The sequence below is a fragment of the Phycodurus eques genome, chromosome 10 (assembly GCF_024500275.1).
Source record: "Phycodurus eques isolate BA_2022a chromosome 10, UOR_Pequ_1.1, whole genome shotgun sequence".
Classification (NCBI taxonomy): Eukaryota; Metazoa; Chordata; class Actinopteri; order Syngnathiformes; family Syngnathidae; genus Phycodurus; species Phycodurus eques.
Genome location: NC_084534.1, coordinates 12,304,151 through 12,320,933, shown reverse-complemented (window position 1 = coordinate 12,320,933; position 16,783 = coordinate 12,304,151). Strand labels below are relative to the sequence as shown.

Below are 16,783 nucleotides of genomic sequence, written 5' to 3'. Positions count from 1 at the left end.
ACATAATTGGACCAAATTGTATGCAATTTCATCAGATGACAGTTGAAATTGACAATTACACAATAAGTTGTGACTCCCACTCTCACGGTCCATGTCATCCTCCTCTAGAACCCCTGCTGGTGATACGTATCCTTCAAAGCCACTTGTTATCTCCTTCTGTTTTGGCCCACAGAAATATGCTGTCGGGGACAGGGAACCCAGTCCTGATGAAGAGGAGGAGGATGAAGTACTCCGTGAACCAGCAGATTTTGGTCGTGCCCCAGGAAGCCCATTGTGTGGACCATATGGTGCAACATTGAGTAACACCTTGCTTTCTAAGGAGAGCAGCACAAGTGAAACACAAAAGTTTTGGTGAGAAAAAGATATATATATGCATCCATTTTCTATATAGTTTATCTTCATTAGGGTTACAGGTGAACTGAAGCCTTTCCTAGCTGGGGGTACACTCTGGACCGGTTGCCAGCCAAACACAGGGTACATATGGACAAACATTCACACTCACATTCACACCTATGGACAATTTAGTCTTCACTTGACCTCATTGGCATGTCTTTGGGATGTGGGAGGAAGCTGTGATACCCAGAGAAAAACAAACCCTGAACCTCAGAGCTGTGAGGCAGTTATAGCATATGCTGCCCATAATATTATAAAATAATGGATATTAGTTTACCTCTTGCCATCAGTCCACAGTCAACGGCTCTGTTACTGATAGCTGCATCACTGGGTTGGATGTCCATGAAGGGCTTGTTTCCAATTCCCATGAACACTCTTTCTTGCATACGGACCTCTGTTGGACACATGGAAGAAATAATACTGAAATGAAAAATTTGCTGCTTCTAATTGTATAATTTGATTCACCAGTGTGTGTGCGTGCGTGTGTGTGCGTGTTTGTGTGTGTGTGTCTGTAACTGTCAGTGCTGTACCTCGGTTATGTAGTGCCTGATCCCACAGGATTCGTTCCAGGTCCCTGGTCCAAGCCTCCTTCACTTCGCGACTAACTGCTTGCAGTGTGTATGTGTCTTGGGTTTTCCGCTTTCTGAACCAAATCTCAAAGCAAAGGCCCGTGTCGCCAGTGTTCTGGGTCATGCCAACATCTGACGTCTGAATGCAAAAACCAGAGTCATTATTATTCATTGGTGGTTGGTTGTTGTGACCGGATGTGTGAAGTTTACTTTTAATTAGGCAATACAGTTATGTCATAACTATAATTACGTATTCATGGATGGAGCAGCAGTGTGTCTTTTAGCATCTATTAAAAATGAATGCGTTGTTTGTTAAAACATTAACTTGAGTGAATGTGGTGTTCTAGGACATTGGTCATATATAACAGAGGAATATGCTCAAGTTCAGTAAAAGTTTTATCATTGCTGAAAAGTGTGAAAACATAAGCACACACAAACCTCCTCAGTTCACTAACTTGTTGCATAAGTTGGAGACAACACTCTGAGTACAGTATATCGTACAGCGTATTCCGGCACCTGTCAGTAAGATTCCATGACTATATATATATATTTAAAAAAATATCAGTTAGCGTGTGTACCTTGAATGACTGTTTGTAGACGTATGTATCATTCCCCACATCTGTCGTCCTGGTCTTGCTAAAGAGGATGAGCTCTTGAAAGAGGAAAACATGACGGGAACATTTTTTCTTCTTGAATATTACAGAGAACTCATCCTGGCGAATGAGCTGCCCTTGCTCCTTGAGATTAACCTGCAGGCCATAGAAAGAATTATACCAAACCTCAATCAGGATGGAATTCTCAATTTTTTGAAGATTTTGTAATAGAGTCCATTTATTCATAAAACAGATGGAATATTTCTAATGAAAAATGACTTCTGATGGGACATGCTATTGATTGTCTTTCATGCAGCACATTCCATTCCATAGAGCAGATGGAACAAGTATTTGCATTCTAAAACTCCTTCATGCAACTTGGCCCAAACCAGATGAAGGATGATTGAGTACAAGTTGAGGCCGAAATCAACAGTGCTTCTGCACCTCAATTCAAAACATTGATTGAATTCGCCTATGATCAAGAATTGAATATTTTGCTTATCCCTTGTTCTGACATACAAACAGATATGTACAACAATAGGCTTGTTCTCACATCACATTGGTGGATGGCGTCCATGGCCAGAAGATTGTTGCTATGTCTGAGCTGGAAGTGAACTACCTCCAAGGCAACTTTGAGTTCAGCCAGCTCTCGGACTTGTCCTGGTGCACACTCCCTCATCATGTCTTGCAGCAGCAGACTGTACTTACTGATCCGCTGCACTGGTTTCAGTAAGTAAGACCAAAGGTCCATTTTGTCCCTGAGATTTAGCTGCTTTTGCTGGTGGACAAGGACACAGGAGAGAGCTGTCAAAGAAGGGGTGACCGAAAATGCACAGGTAAAGTGATCTCTTGCTGAAACCTATTTGGAGCTAGTTAGGTGGATACTGGTTTGTAAAATCCATTAAGGAACATACGTACACTTGAACAATGAGATTCAAGAGTTCTTAGCTAACGTTAAAATTTTAGAGTGCCGCTATCAGAAACTAAAGCCTATTATTCTAGCTGACGTTCATACAACTAACTACACCACAGCAAGCTCAAGCTACAGTAATAAACACTTTAATGAATTCTTCTCACTGTGTAGCTAATATCTTGGCCATGGAGTGTAAAATACTATTACGTCCATAGTATCAGTACTTTAATAATGAAAGCTATGTGCTATGCTAATAAAGTAAACAGTCAGAATATGTTATTGCCTTTTCGTATAAGAAGTGTAGTCCTGCACCAAATGAAAAATACCTTGATTTAAGAGTTTTAAACATTTGGCTAAATAACATGGAAGAATTGCTGATAACTAATCCTATCAGTACATGAATTATGTTGTGCTTGCATGCTAACCAGAAGAATATAAGCTGAAACAGGTGCAGCATGGCTTTGAATATCATTCTTACAGTAAAGAATACCATTAATTTTCCCACCTCCCATGTTAAAAAATTTCATGGTTTGAAAGAAAGATTCAATTCAGAGAAAAATGCTATTCACCTTGAAGAAAGCCTTTCCATGATTGATGAGAAGACTATCAGACTGTGGTTTATTTTTGCTGTAAAGGGCATACAAAGCAAAGTTTTCTCTCTAAAGAGGAGAATGAAATGAATACCATTAGATAAAAGCATTATCACTCCCATTATGTGTCACACTGACACATTACCAAGTGTAGTATATGATATATCGCTATTTCAGGATAGCAAGATTTTAGCTTTTAGTTGTGTGTGCGTGTGTTTTGTGTGCTCAAAATATAGTTTGTTAGTAAAATATACGCTGAATTATTTCTGTTCCTAATAGTAAATCACTGAAATTGCAGGTGTAGAAATTAACCATTCCGTCCATATGTCACCTACATGTCGTAGGAAGCAGCGTCCCACCCTGAAGGGTTCATTCACGCAGTTCTCCAGCTCACTCAGGAAATTATGGCGGTGGAAGTCATGAAGTTTTTCGAGGTTACCAAAGATACTCCCCTTCTGGCCCCTGAGGTCCTGTGGCACGTCGCTCCTCTCCAACTCGGGGAAGTAGTGTTCTCGAACATAGCCCAGAGCCTTAACATATTCCCTCTCCGTGGAAAGGAGCTCCTCCATGATCTTACGCAGTTTCCTGAAAATACAAAGTATTTCATTGTAATGCAGAGCGTTCAAGGTTCTGCTCACTGAAACAAAACATGACTCAAGTTTCCTGGACAGGACCTTGTAATACTTTAAATTGAGGGTGGGAGCATAACTTACAAAACATTGCTTCCATTGTTTTCTTTTGATATGAATATCTCCTTTCTATCTTCAGAGATTTGGGTTGAGGTTGTATGTTCTTTGGTGGGACATTCCTCATTGCCATCTCTTGATTTGAAGCTCAGACTCTCAATGTGGGGAGCAGACAGATTTTGGAGAGGCTCCGAGTTCTGTTCCAATAGTTGCTTATTCCTCTGACAGAGTGGCTGTCTTACATTAAAAGGTGAAACACCAATGGAAAATGGCATATGAGTGGTTATACATGATCCCTCACTCATGGACCGACCCAAGACTTGGTACCGTGGGATCAGCATCACCTTGGGATTAGCATCACCTTGAACTAAAGCTGTTCTACTCAGGTCAACGTCACTGTGATGCCCTCTTGATTTCCATTTTATGTCTGGATGAAAGTGGACTATTTGTGGACCAGTACGTGTTTCTCCATTTCTTAGTCGTTGTAACTTCAGAGCTTGAGGTTCCCTTTCTTCATTCCCTTTCAAGAGTGACGATGCAGCTGTGGCGTGTTCACTTTTAGGGATATGAACTACATCCTTTTGACAGGTTGGTTGCTGGGTCAGGGACCATTCATCCTCCCTCATTTCAGGCTTAATCTCCATTCCTCCAGTTTCCCCATGAGTGTTTAGGGCTGTGGTCTGTTGGTTCTGCTTCTTATCTCTGCATACCTTCTTCTTCTGCGTCTTCTCAAGACGCTGCCTGACTTCTTGACAATGCACCCAAGCCGCATTCCACATGCTCATCGCACCCAAGGACCCTGATCTTAAAGAACAGGCTTTAGATTTCAAGGCCTGGAAATGCCGGGTGGAGAATTCATCACCTAATCTCTCTTCGTACAGCTGCAGTGTGCTGAGAGTGGCTTGAGGCAAGTAACACCCCAACTCTACCTGCTCCAAAAAATTACTGCATTCCTTGGCCCAAGCAGATGCCTACAGAGAGAGAGAAAAATAACTTATTGTAGCTTTTAGGTTAGCTCATGTCACCAAAATGGGAGTATACTGCAGTTAGAGCCCATAACAACAGCAAATCAAACCTGATTACAGAAGCGTTGCACTTTCACAAGTGTCTCAAGTTCTTTGTGCATCTGCTCCACACGTGACATAAAGTCATCTACATTGGACTTGAAGGTGTTAAGGAGTGTCAGAAAAACATCTGTCACTGGACTGGAGACACTGGTACCCACATGTTTTTCTGCTTCATTCGCTAGAGTCAAGACATACTGCTGTTTCCCCTGAAACAGATGGTTCGGTAAGTTTTATTTTGACATTTTGACACATTAACAGAAACAGGATGCCTTAGTTCAGTCAGTGTGAGCATTCTTATAAGGATATGTGAACCTTTGCAAGAAGGAGGAATGTGTCAAACTGGTGCAAGATGTCTTCCGTGTACACATTATCATCTTTTTTGTCGAACTCCTTTAGTTTATGTTCACCTTCCTTACTGAACCACACAGCAGACTGGAGGGTGGAGCACAAAAATCATTGTACAGCAATATTACTGATGTTTTACTCCACAATATAAACAGAAACAGTACCTCTTTGATTTTTGCATCCATGTCTCTGAGCACGAAAAGGAACTCCAATTGCTGAAGTGACTCATTTGATCTCATCACTAGCATGTGGAGCTTCTCCTCCACCTGGTTGTACAAATATGTCACTGACTCCAGAGCATCTCTGCAAGAACAGTAGGAACATCCAAATTAACTAAAAGATAAAATTTCCTTCATTGTCTGAATGAATCTATTGATTGTTTTTTAAACATTATTTTTAATTGCAAAATTTGAATGTTTTAAACTCCTGTTACAATGCTGGCCAGAGAAGTGTGCCACACTGAAGGTCTGCATTGACGTAGCTCAGCTTCTCATAGCCGATATTGTGTTGTTCTTTAGACACCACAAACTGAGACTCAATCAACAGCACCTCTGCTGGTAGCAACTGATAGGCTGCTTTAAGGTATGATTAATTAACAATCAATTCCACACTACAGACAGAATACAAACGATTAATCCATTATTATGGCACAATCATCAGTATCGACATTCGGCACAGATGGATCACAGCTGCCATTGTTCCGGTAAGGCAACTAAATCTATTTTTATGAAGCATTCATGTCAGATCAATAAATGAATTTAGCTGAAAGAAAATGTGAGTAATGAAAGGAACAGAGGATTAGAACCATTTCTTTCTTCTGAAATAACAGACAAAAGGAGAACAATAATCCAATCGACCAAACTTGAAGGTTGCGGGTTAGGGTTACCTAACCCTAACCCTAACCCAGCAATGATCAAAATGAACCAAAAAAAAAACTTGGCTCGGCAGTTTCTGTGTACAGACAAACAAACCAGTGGACAGAGTATGTGATACCTGTAGTCTTCAGACTGTGGAAATCTGAACTCTTCCCTCCTCATCCTGGCCAGTACCGCCCCGCCCTCTCTCTGCAGCGTCACCAATCGAGTGTCCTCCAGCAACTCCTTCATTAAATCCCTCTGTTCCTGAATGCATCGATGTACTTCCTGCAGCAGTAAAAGCACTTGTTGAGGACACTTTTCAAAAAAGAACAGCACACATTCAGCCTGACAGTATTTGTTGTATTTATTTTTACCAGGGCTGTGTCCATGACGTTGCTTTCATTCACTTTAGTAATAGCCCTCTGCAACAAACTGTCAGCCTCTTGCAGGTCAGTTATGAAAGAAACCAGTTTCTGAAATGGAATACAACTAAGCTTTAATGGAACATAACAGTAACTGTCTGAAGCAACCACAGACAGCACCATTCCAAAATGCCGATTTGTACTTTGTTGACTAATTCCTTTAGAGGAAGGCTCAGGCTCACCCACCTTCGTGAAACTGAAAGCTACTTCCTGGGTACTGATAAATGCAAAGGACTACCAGTTTGACAACAAACAACACATTTGCAACAGTTATTTGGGTGTAAATCCGCGAACCATTGTTGCACACAATAGCTTGTCTCCACAAATGCCACGGTTTTGTCATGTGCTACAATACTGAACTTTGAACTATGGTAGTTTATTTTATATTATTTCCAAATTATGCAAGTGGTATTTAACAAAGAAGAGCAATAAAAAGAGTTTGGTGCACCTCACTCGTAAGTTGTGCTATTTTTAAAATTATTATTTATTTATTTTTACAATGGCAGCACAAAAAAGAATGACACAAAAAGAGAGCCCAATTTACTGTATGTCATCTGCACTGCAACCCATCAAATTAATCAGGACCCGACAGGAAAGCAATTTATTCACATTTGTGTCATCTGCGTTCTATCTAGTTAATCAATTGTTTTTGGTATATTATTTTGGCTTGAAGTGGTCTAAATATGATGCACTACAGTGGTTACTTTCAACTTTGAGTCGATCAAGTGAAAAAAAAAAACATTCGGAGGAGTGCACACAGGCTCACATGCTGATTGACGTCACATACTATACTGTACTTATAGTAAAAGCACCTGGATATCTTTCCTCACATAACTTATGTAATAAAACATACATCATTAAGACTCTTGCAGGGACTCTCTCCTTGTGAAGTACAAGTCTAGATAGTCTTTCGGACATCTCTGCATGATAACGCGGACGACTGTGGAATTGTTTGTATTACCTGATGGAACTGCAGCCAATCCGTATGGCTGTAGCTAAAGGTTCCTCCCAGCTCAGAGGTCAACTGGGAAGCATCCACTGTCTTGTAGAGGGCCTTCATAGACATCACCAAGTCCATCTAATGGAAATCAACAAGATTGTGCAAAAAGGCACAGGAATGTTGATCTCTTCTCTGTGACTGTCTTTGATATTTCTTACCTGCAGACCTGGCTGCTTTTCAGGGCGTGGACATGTGTCTTTATCCACCAGCATGATTATACTGTGAACAGCATGAAGTGCTTGCTCCTGTTGTGCACAGAAAAGACTAAACATTTGAGCACAATCACATGTACCACTCACCAGTATGTTAATGTAGTTTGTGTTTGCTTAGCTGAGCGCATGCGTTTTCTTGAGTGTTTCCTAACCACTGCTGCGACATGACATTAGTGTGAATCATTAGAACCGTCACGAGAAAATTATATATATATACTGTTAGATCTTCCACTTTTCAATCTGTTCACAACCCGAGTGAAGACAAGCGGTACAGAGAATGAATGGATGGATGAATGTGTCTATCTATATTATTATTATTATTTTAACCTGCGCCATGAGCAGCGCTTTGTAGAGGTGAGGCGGAGGAGCCTTCTTCCTGGCATCGATGATCAAAGTCATTCCCAGCTCTCGTACATCTTTCCTATAAAAAAAACAAAACAAAACAATGAGTCACATTAGGACACATTCAAACATGTCCTCTTTATCACAACGGTGTTCGTGAGAGAGCAGCTTCTCACCAAATGGGCATTTACAGTATTTTTACGTAACTCCCCCTCTCACTGTTTCAGTCAGACATCCTCACACGTTCATGCTTTCACACGCCCATCATAATGGCCTGGTCTTGAGTTAGTTGAGCCTACATCCGCCGTGTGTGTTAATTCTAGAAGGGTACTACACACCAGACAGTTGGCAGCCAGTCTTGCTACATACTCTTGAGCTATGGCGTTTTACAGAAGAGAGGCGTGCTATCACACAAGTTCAATTGGTTTCTTAAACTGCAAAGACTGTGAGCGTCAGTGTAAACATAAAACACTGTTGTATTGTCATCAGTAGAGAGTAAGTGGTAGACAGAGTTCAACGCAGGCCGCTGTTACTGCCAGTTGACCCTAAAGATCTACTGATAAGATGTATAGCATGTGCAGTTTGAAGCGATTGCACTGTTGATGATATTTTGGATGATGAGTCAAGGTGCGCACTGGCACTATATTAGATGATTGCATTCGACTTCCCTCTCGTGGTCATAACAGTTATTACACAACCACCACATTGGAGTTTCCCAGTCCTGTACACTACTGCAGTACACTACTGGGGAACTTTATAAATAAAATCGGAATATTAAGCCATAAACATCAAAATAGTGATAATGTATAGGCTTCTCCTACATATTTGAACTTATCACTTCACCAAACAGTTTTTGACCCTTAAAGGCCAGCGTGTGTTTAGACAGATCTATAATTCCATTACAACAAGCTGGAAATTTTTTGACTTGAGTTCGTTGTCACATTTCTGTGGGCCCAATTATGTATTACTCGTGCACTCACTGTAGTTGACTCGCCATGCTGCACTATTTGCATATACTGGCCACTCATGCCAGAGTAGCATCTGCTCCATTTGCACACTGATTGAGGAGTATCTGTAACATTTGCACAACCGACATTGTCCCAGATGATCGCGCTACTCGTCACTTTAAACCGCATACACTCCTTGAAGTCTCAGCGCCCTTTGCACAATGGTCATTGCACCGGACTATTGCAATATTAGTTGTTCGAACTGCTCTAAGTGCTAGAGGACTCTGCATCGTTTTGCACAATTGTTTTTTTTTCAATGTCTTTATGTCCCCAAAGTGTTCTGTAAATTGACTGTCTGTTGTACTAGAGCGGTTCCAACTACCGGAGACAAATTCCTTGTGTGTTTTGGACATACTTGGCAAATAAAGATGATTCTGATTCCGATTCTGATTCTGATTGGGAGAACAAATAAACAGAATGGGCTTGACTGTTTGTATTGTACTTTGAGAAGAGAGGAGCAGGGGGCAGCGACGATGGACGTGCCATCGCAGTGCATTCCTTACATACTAACAGGCATGTTGGACATAAAAATAAAATAATATATTTTGTAGTCCCCCGCAAAAAGCGAATCATACTTTGTCTGCTTTTCCAGGTTAGAAGATGTTAAGAAATAATAATATGTGTTATAATTACTATCTACTATCACCGGTGGTATTTCTAAGCAGCTGGGTTTTTTTTTAAGTCTCATCGAGAGTCACAGTGGTCTAATAAGACCAATTTCAATAAATCTGGCCTATTTTAGTTCACACTTTAATACTGTGCACAGTACCTGGGTATGGAGTGGAGATAGAGCAGTAACTCGCAGAGATTCTGTGCTGATAAAGGAGGTGTGGTCCACTCCTTGTCACAGAGAATCTCCACCACTGCCCGACCAGTCTTGTCCCGACTGCCTGCAGGTGAGCAAATAGAAATATGATTCATGCCAACATAAACTCCCTTTAATGATAATTGACAAGGTTAATGTTGGCCTTCATAAATACTGTCTGCCATTTATGAGAACCAATTGATCTCTACTGTAATTGCTCAAATATTAAGGCAAGGTACCCGGTAAACAAATGATAGCCAGTTCAAGCAAGCCACTGATGCTTCTGAGAGTGGACTTCAGACTTTGAAAAGACTGAGGCAGCATAAAACTGACAGAGGCGGGCTGAGAGGAAGATTTGTCTTCTGTCTTTGAGTTCTGGAGGCTCAGGGGAAGTCCATCTGAAGTGAAGGGCGTTTCACTTCCACTGGGTTGGGAATCTGTCAGTAAACATAAGTGTGTATTTTTATACCACCACACTAGTAATAATCAAGCCACAATTTTACAACCATCCATACATTTTCTGTTCACGGTCACGGCAGGATCAGGGACCTAAACCAGCGAACAGCTCTGCCCTGGAAGGGTTGACAGTTAATCAACGACAATTGTAAATGGGGATTTTACTACTACTACTGCTACTACTACTACCACTAACCATCCGTCCATCTCTTTATTTTCTATACTTCTCCTCAATAGATTTGTAGGTGAGCTGGAGCCTATCCCTGCAGGCTTGGAAATTATTGGGAACATAAAGGCAAACAACCACTCACACTCACATGTACACTTACGTACAGTTTAGAGTCTTCTATTAACCTAACACACATGTTTTTGGAATGTGTGAGGAAATCCACAAAAGCCCGGGGGGAAACATGCAAACGCCACACAGGAAGGCCACTACCACTACTAGTAATAATACTTTCATAGAGTAAAGGCTACTTAACACGTTTTCATTGGGTGACAAGGAATTGATTCCATGTGAATAACTACACCATAAACCTTTGCACTTTTATACTATTTACATCATAGGTAATAACCCTTGATAGCCTTCTTTAAACAACTCCAGACACCTGCATAGCTGTGTGTAAAGCTTTACAAATGTGCACATGCTTGTTGTAACTAAACACTGCAGTGGCCCAGCTACTAAGCTAGCCTTTGATTTAAAAAATCTTAATTGGTCTCTCCTCTAAGCCAACAAAGGCTTGTCTGTGCTTTCAGCCTTTGCTACTTTAATAGCCCGTGACATGCATATCGGCGGTCAAAGATCTGGGCATGCATCCACTCGAGGCGCAAGGGATCGTGTATGGCAGTGGGTGCGCAGGACACAGAATGGTTCTTATGGCATGCTCTAATGTCCGTCTGCACAGTAAATTACAGCGCATCAATGCATCAGAACCACCCAATTTAAATGTGGCACAGCAGGCTATTTCCTTTAATCACATTGATGCAAATGCAGCCGTATTATAAAAAAAATATTTAAAAATGAGAGAGAATCTACTGAGGATACTTTGACTATCAAACTACCATTACGAACAGCCTTTATGATGTGTGACTTTCAGTGAAGCATGCAATATAATGGTACTATTTGCAAATGTTCCAGAGCCTTTCCAGTATTTCAAAACATATCCTGCGAGACCACTAATGGCAACATTTAAAAAGGGGACTTTTCATTTGGACGTCTTACCTTTTTTGTAGGATTTCAGTCTTTCCAGCTTTGGAGTCACTTGATGTGGCAGTTCAGCTTTCTTGTATTGCATCACACTGCTAACTGTCTCGGGGCAAATATCACTGTGGCTCCTGTTGTTGTGTTTATAGAAAGGTGGACTACCTTTAGGAGTGTCCGAGACAGTTGACAGAGACCTCGACTTGGATTTGTGTTTCCCTGATGATTTCATGACATCCATGTTCTGGTGTGGCTTCTTGTCCCAATCATCAGATGTGTTTAAAGGTAGCCCAGGTTGCTCCATGTGCTCAGACTGAGAAATAAATTTGATTTGAACTTTATGACTGTAACTTAAGCCAGGTGTTGATGTCAAAATAACGGGTGATTCCTTCAGAATGTCCTCTGATTTCGGGCTTGTGGGGATGTTTTTGTGACTGCAGCCAAATATTGGTGTTGTTGGCTCACAGCAGTGTCTGTATTGGCAGAATTCCTGGCCTGACATGGGTGTATTACAGTGGTTACAAAACTGTCCAAGTTCATTGTTTTGGTCCAAATCTTCAGAAAGGCTGACCTCGTCTAGAGCTGCAAGAAGGTCAACGCTACCTTTTTCGAAAGGGACAGGGTTTGTCAGCGCTGCCAGATAAGAGTCCCTGTACCTGCACTTGTACCTGATGTCTTCTTCTGAGTGGTCCTCCCCCAGCTTTCCCTGGCTGCATGCCATACAAGGATCTTCTGCATACTGAAGAGTCCGTCCGCAGAAAACACTGCTCGCCAGCGGCGCAGATGGAGGTGGTCTGACAGGTTTGATCAAGACTGCATTTGGTGCATTTGAATGGCTTCCATGTTTCATCACAAATTCCTTCCCTTTTGCAACATCCACCAAGTCAACATAATCACCTTCAATTTCTGGATAGTTGCGGCTGTCCCAAGTATTAGGGGACACCCAACCCACAGGTTTGACTAGAGGTTTAGAATAGGATCTGGGGATTCTTTTATAATGTTCTAATCTGACAAGTTTTGAAGAACAGTCCACAGGTCTTAGAGATGATGACATCCTATCTTTTAATGGAAGAACCCGTGCCTCCAATGGGAGAGTGGATGCTCCATAAGTGCACGGAACTGACATTAGCTTTGGCTCAGGAGGAACTTGCTGATGAGCGGTCATAAACTTTGGCTTGTCCAAAAACTCTGGGATGGCCACCTCTGCCCATGGCAACTTGATTACTCCTTGGTCCGTGCAAAGTAAGCAGCGAGACAGAGGAGTCCCGTGTCGTCCGTCATTGATTTCCTGCAGCCAGTCTTCAGTGAAGATGCACGGGTACGAAGTCTCAGGGATCGGAGTCTCCTCCACTTCACGACATCCGGCTTCCAAAAGACTTTTTAGGACAATACGAGCTGCCTGATCGCCAAAAGGTTCCACCTGGAGATAAAAGTCTCCAGGACGCAGCAGCAAAGGGTTCACGTGTGCTAACTGGACCACTGTTTTGTCATGGAGGCAGAGAGGCCAGCCCTCACAGCGGAAAACCACATCCGAGTATCCAGCCTGGAAATGTAAAAGCAGAGTTAGATGTAGCCTTTTTTGTTATGCTACTACGATATTACATAAGAGCATCTTCGTGTCTTGTTTGATGAGCATGGAAACTTGTCTTTGATTGGCTCAGGAAAGTACATTTAACTTGTTGTGATGGGGACATGATAAGAAGGTCGAGATATTACTTACACACGCAGCTTGTTGTACACTTTCCAGCAGGTGTTTGGAAGGGATGAGGAAATCCAGGAGGCACTGCAAGGCATCGCCATGGTAACGTTTATCGATGGTGCGAAAGAGCTGGCTGAGGACGATGGGCGCTGTGGCTTCAAAAGGAGGGTAGAGGGCTGAAAGGGCACTCTGAATGGACGAGTCCAGAGATTCTGGGTTCTGCACAACAACAAGAAATGATTGAGCTTAATAACTGTCTCCATTTTAAGAGACAGGTCACAAGTGGGGCTGTGGTTTTCATTTATTTGACTTCCATGTAGGCATTGTGGGTTCAGTTCAGTTCGGGTGGAGAGTAAATGAATAAATATCAAACGGGAACCCGAAATTAATATACTGTGAACTGCAACATGAAAAACTGGAGCAATCGTATCCAAGTAACCTAGTTCTAAGTAAATACATGTAAGAACAAAATGAGCCAAATCAATCACATTTTATAACTATATCTGGAGAAGATTAAATCTGAGCATTTTTGCGGCTTGTTTCGGGTTTCATTTCATGGTCTTTGAATAAGTCCTCGAACCAGCTGGACATCTTTGGAAGTCCTGCAGAACACATTAACAGACATTAATAATCTGCATACAACGATCGCTACACAATACTGATGGTCAAGTTAATCTCAAATATCTTGAAATTAATTAGTATAGTTTGTTTATAACACACATTTTGTAAGGTTAAAATTTAAAACACTTTAAAATTTACCGCTTCATCCATTGACTTCCATTGACACACAAACTCACAACTATGGGCAATTCAAAGTTATCAATTAACCTAACATACATGTTTCTGGAATCTGGGAGGAAGTCAGACAACACAGAGAAAATGCACACAAGCACCGGGAATACAACACAGGAATGCTTGAATAAAGATTTCTCATCTTTCAAAGTTGAGAATTTTTCCACCTTGCAATGACACTAGGTAAAAGTTTAGTTTAAAATCATTAGAGTTCATCATCTACGTATCATGATTGTCTGTAGGAAACCTCATCAAGCTTATCCAATAAGCTATTTTCACATCTCACATTTATTGTTGTAATTGTGCAATCAACATCAGGCAGCATTGTTGGGGTAGTAGCACGTCTGCCTCACATTTGAGATGTTCTGGGTTCAAAATGCCCAGGCAGGTTTGCAGTTTGCATGTAAATGTGCATATGAATAGTTGAATAGGGTTTACTCTGCCGCTTGCTCAAAGTCAGCTTGGATAGGTTCCAACTCACGCATTTGACCCAAATGAGGACCTGTGCTAGAGAAAAAGGATGGATACAGATGTACTGGATACTGTGGTTCACATTTTCAAGTTTTTAAATGTAAACACACAACACCACAGCAAATGCAGTGATTGCCTTTGTTCAAATTTGATGTGAGCATGAAAACAACAATTGATGATAGGGTTAAAATTCATGACTGGCACATCGTCAGGATCTGTAAAGGTCTTAACTACTGATGGCGGCATGTCTACTATTCATACGATCGGTTCACAGTGCCCTGCTGTGTTAATCTCTCAGGCCCACAAAGCCTGTTTTCAGCCCCTTCCTCATTTAGGCTGACGGCCACACCAGGACCAGGGCCTGACCCAGAGTAAACACACTGCTGCAGCTTCAAAGACCTCACACTGGTTAGGCTGGGACTGATGCTGGTGTGACCGTGTTGAACATTCGTGGCACGCTGGGAACTGAGGTCATAGCTGTTTTTCATTGAATGGTTGTGCCAAGTATTTGGTTTTGCTTAAATATGCTATGCATTTGTCAAATTAACCACGTTTGATCTGTCAGGGCATTGCTTGTAGATCTGTCAGGGCATTGCTTGTAGACAGTGCATGTGCTAAGTAGAAAAGAATGTTTCCTTCTATGTGTGCACATCTGTAACAATAGATTATCTAAAGGAGAGCAAAATACCTCCGAGTCTGGCTCATGAGCAATAATGCATCACAGATGTTTTTGACTATACTGTATGTATGTGAGCCTGATGTCACAGCTATTAAAACATATCACTGGGAACTGGCTTAAGATATTTCATTTCCAATTGTAGAATTCAATTGCTTCAAAGTTTGCTTTGGCACATCTTGTCTTACCAGTGTATATTAATGTATCGTATCAGCAATGATTCATGCATGCTTCAAAGTGCAATAAATTCTCTACTGCAGTACACTTTTGATAAATTGTTGCCATTGCATTCTAGAAAGCACTTCTGTTAAGTTGAGCTCATATATGCTCAATACAGAAAGGTAAAAAAAAAACAAAAACATTTTGGGTCGGGTTGTTCTTCAAACAAAGACATTTAAAACCTGACATGTTTCAGCCTGAGTGGACCTTTGTGTGTGGTTGAGCTAGTGAAATTCACATGAGTAAGAGAGCATCACTAGAGAGATTTACTGAGCATTAGCTTTTCTAGAACCAGGTCACACGGTCTAAGCAGCCAAGGGAGTTGCCTTGTTTTGTTTGAAATCCTTAACAAAGGATCAGAACTTAACATTTCACATAAAGTGTGTGGCACAATAATGACATTTGAAATGAAATTACAGGCGAGCTGAGTAGCTTGGCAAATGACTCCTTTCCAAAACATTTGGCCAATCACAGCCAAGTAGGAAACAATTACTGGCTGCCATGCACAATAACATCAGCTAATCTAAACCAGAGGTCACTAACTGGCGGACTGCGGTCCAGGTCCAGACACAGAAGCAGTCCCATACAGACCCATACCATAGCCAAAAAAGAAAGGTTATGATTCACGACATACAGGGTGCCTCTATTTTAAGCTGTGCAACATTGCAGGCTTTACGGTATTGACGAACTTTACCGACCAATCACATGTGAGTTCAGCCTCCCACCAGCCAATCAAATCTGCATCTCAGGCGGTAGTCACCACAATCACTGACTGTGCGCAGGGCAGACAAGGATGAGGAGAAACATAGGAAGGGAGAGAGAAACAGACAGCGTGGAAGTTGAGAAAAAGATGGAGAAAGATCATAAAATGACTGAGAAAGCAAGAGAACATTGAGAACAAATAGTGCTTAAAATGGAATTGCCTCAGTCATTTTTGTTCAGACTTCTCAGTCAGAGGTTCCCACTGGGAGCACTTATTAAGTGCATATATGTGAAATGCCATTATGAAACACACATTAAGGTTTTGAACAAATATAACCTCTAAAACAGTTCAGTTGTTAAGATTTGTTAAAATATGTAAAATTGTTTGAGACGTCTCTGTTGTGTCAGGATGCTCATGAGAAAAAAAGGGGAAACTCAAACTTGTTTTTGTTTATTTTTCTGTAGTTACGCACTATATGTGAGCACGTATAATTTTAACTTTTTATTTACATGCTCTTAGTTGGAAACACAGCCCTACTTTTGTTTATTAAATGAGAGAACATTACACCGTGTCATTCGTTTGACTTTGGTGTGGGTTCAGTCCCCAATCATTGACAGTGTGAATGTGAGTGTGAATGGTTGTCTGTGTCTATACTGTAAGTGCCCTGCGACTGACTGGCGACCAGTTCAGGGTGTAGTCCGCCTTTCGCCCGAAGTCAGCTGGGATAGGCTCCAGCACCCCGCGAACCTAAACAGGATAAGCGGT

The 16,783-nt window shown here is 41.4% G+C and overlaps 1 protein-coding gene across 3 annotated transcripts in view; it reads right to left on the bottom strand.

The window, feature by feature from the left end:
* quo (quattro) overlaps positions 1-16,783 on the bottom strand; it is a 31,208-nt gene that overhangs the window by 2,308 nt on the left and 12,117 nt on the right. For 2 of the 3 annotated variants that reach the window (XM_061688605.1, XM_061688606.1), the window contains exons 2-21: positions 13,179-13,376; positions 11,480-13,001; positions 10,041-10,238; positions 9,766-9,886; positions 7,975-8,068; positions 7,594-7,680; positions 7,397-7,513; positions 6,388-6,486; positions 6,150-6,298; positions 5,321-5,459; positions 5,124-5,243; positions 4,820-5,017; positions 3,772-4,715; positions 3,394-3,643; positions 3,038-3,127; positions 2,109-2,333; positions 1,541-1,711; positions 924-1,101; positions 671-787; positions 60-314 (exon numbers count right to left, since the gene is read on the bottom strand). In XM_061688605.1, coding sequence (XP_061544589.1) covers positions 60-314; positions 671-787; positions 924-1,101; positions 1,541-1,711; positions 2,109-2,333; positions 3,038-3,127; positions 3,394-3,643; positions 3,772-4,715; positions 4,820-5,017; positions 5,124-5,243; positions 5,321-5,459; positions 6,150-6,298; positions 6,388-6,486; positions 7,397-7,513; positions 7,594-7,680; positions 7,975-8,068; positions 9,766-9,886; positions 10,041-10,238; positions 11,480-13,001; positions 13,179-13,376 — 5,272 coding nt within the window. The remainder of the gene's footprint in view (positions 1-59; positions 315-670; positions 788-923; positions 1,102-1,540; positions 1,712-2,108; positions 2,334-3,037; positions 3,128-3,393; positions 3,644-3,771; positions 4,716-4,819; positions 5,018-5,123; positions 5,244-5,320; positions 5,460-6,149; positions 6,299-6,387; positions 6,487-7,396; positions 7,514-7,593; positions 7,681-7,974; positions 8,069-9,765; positions 9,887-10,040; positions 10,239-11,479; positions 13,002-13,178; positions 13,377-16,783) is intronic. The other variant, XM_061688607.1, reaches the window with a different exon arrangement.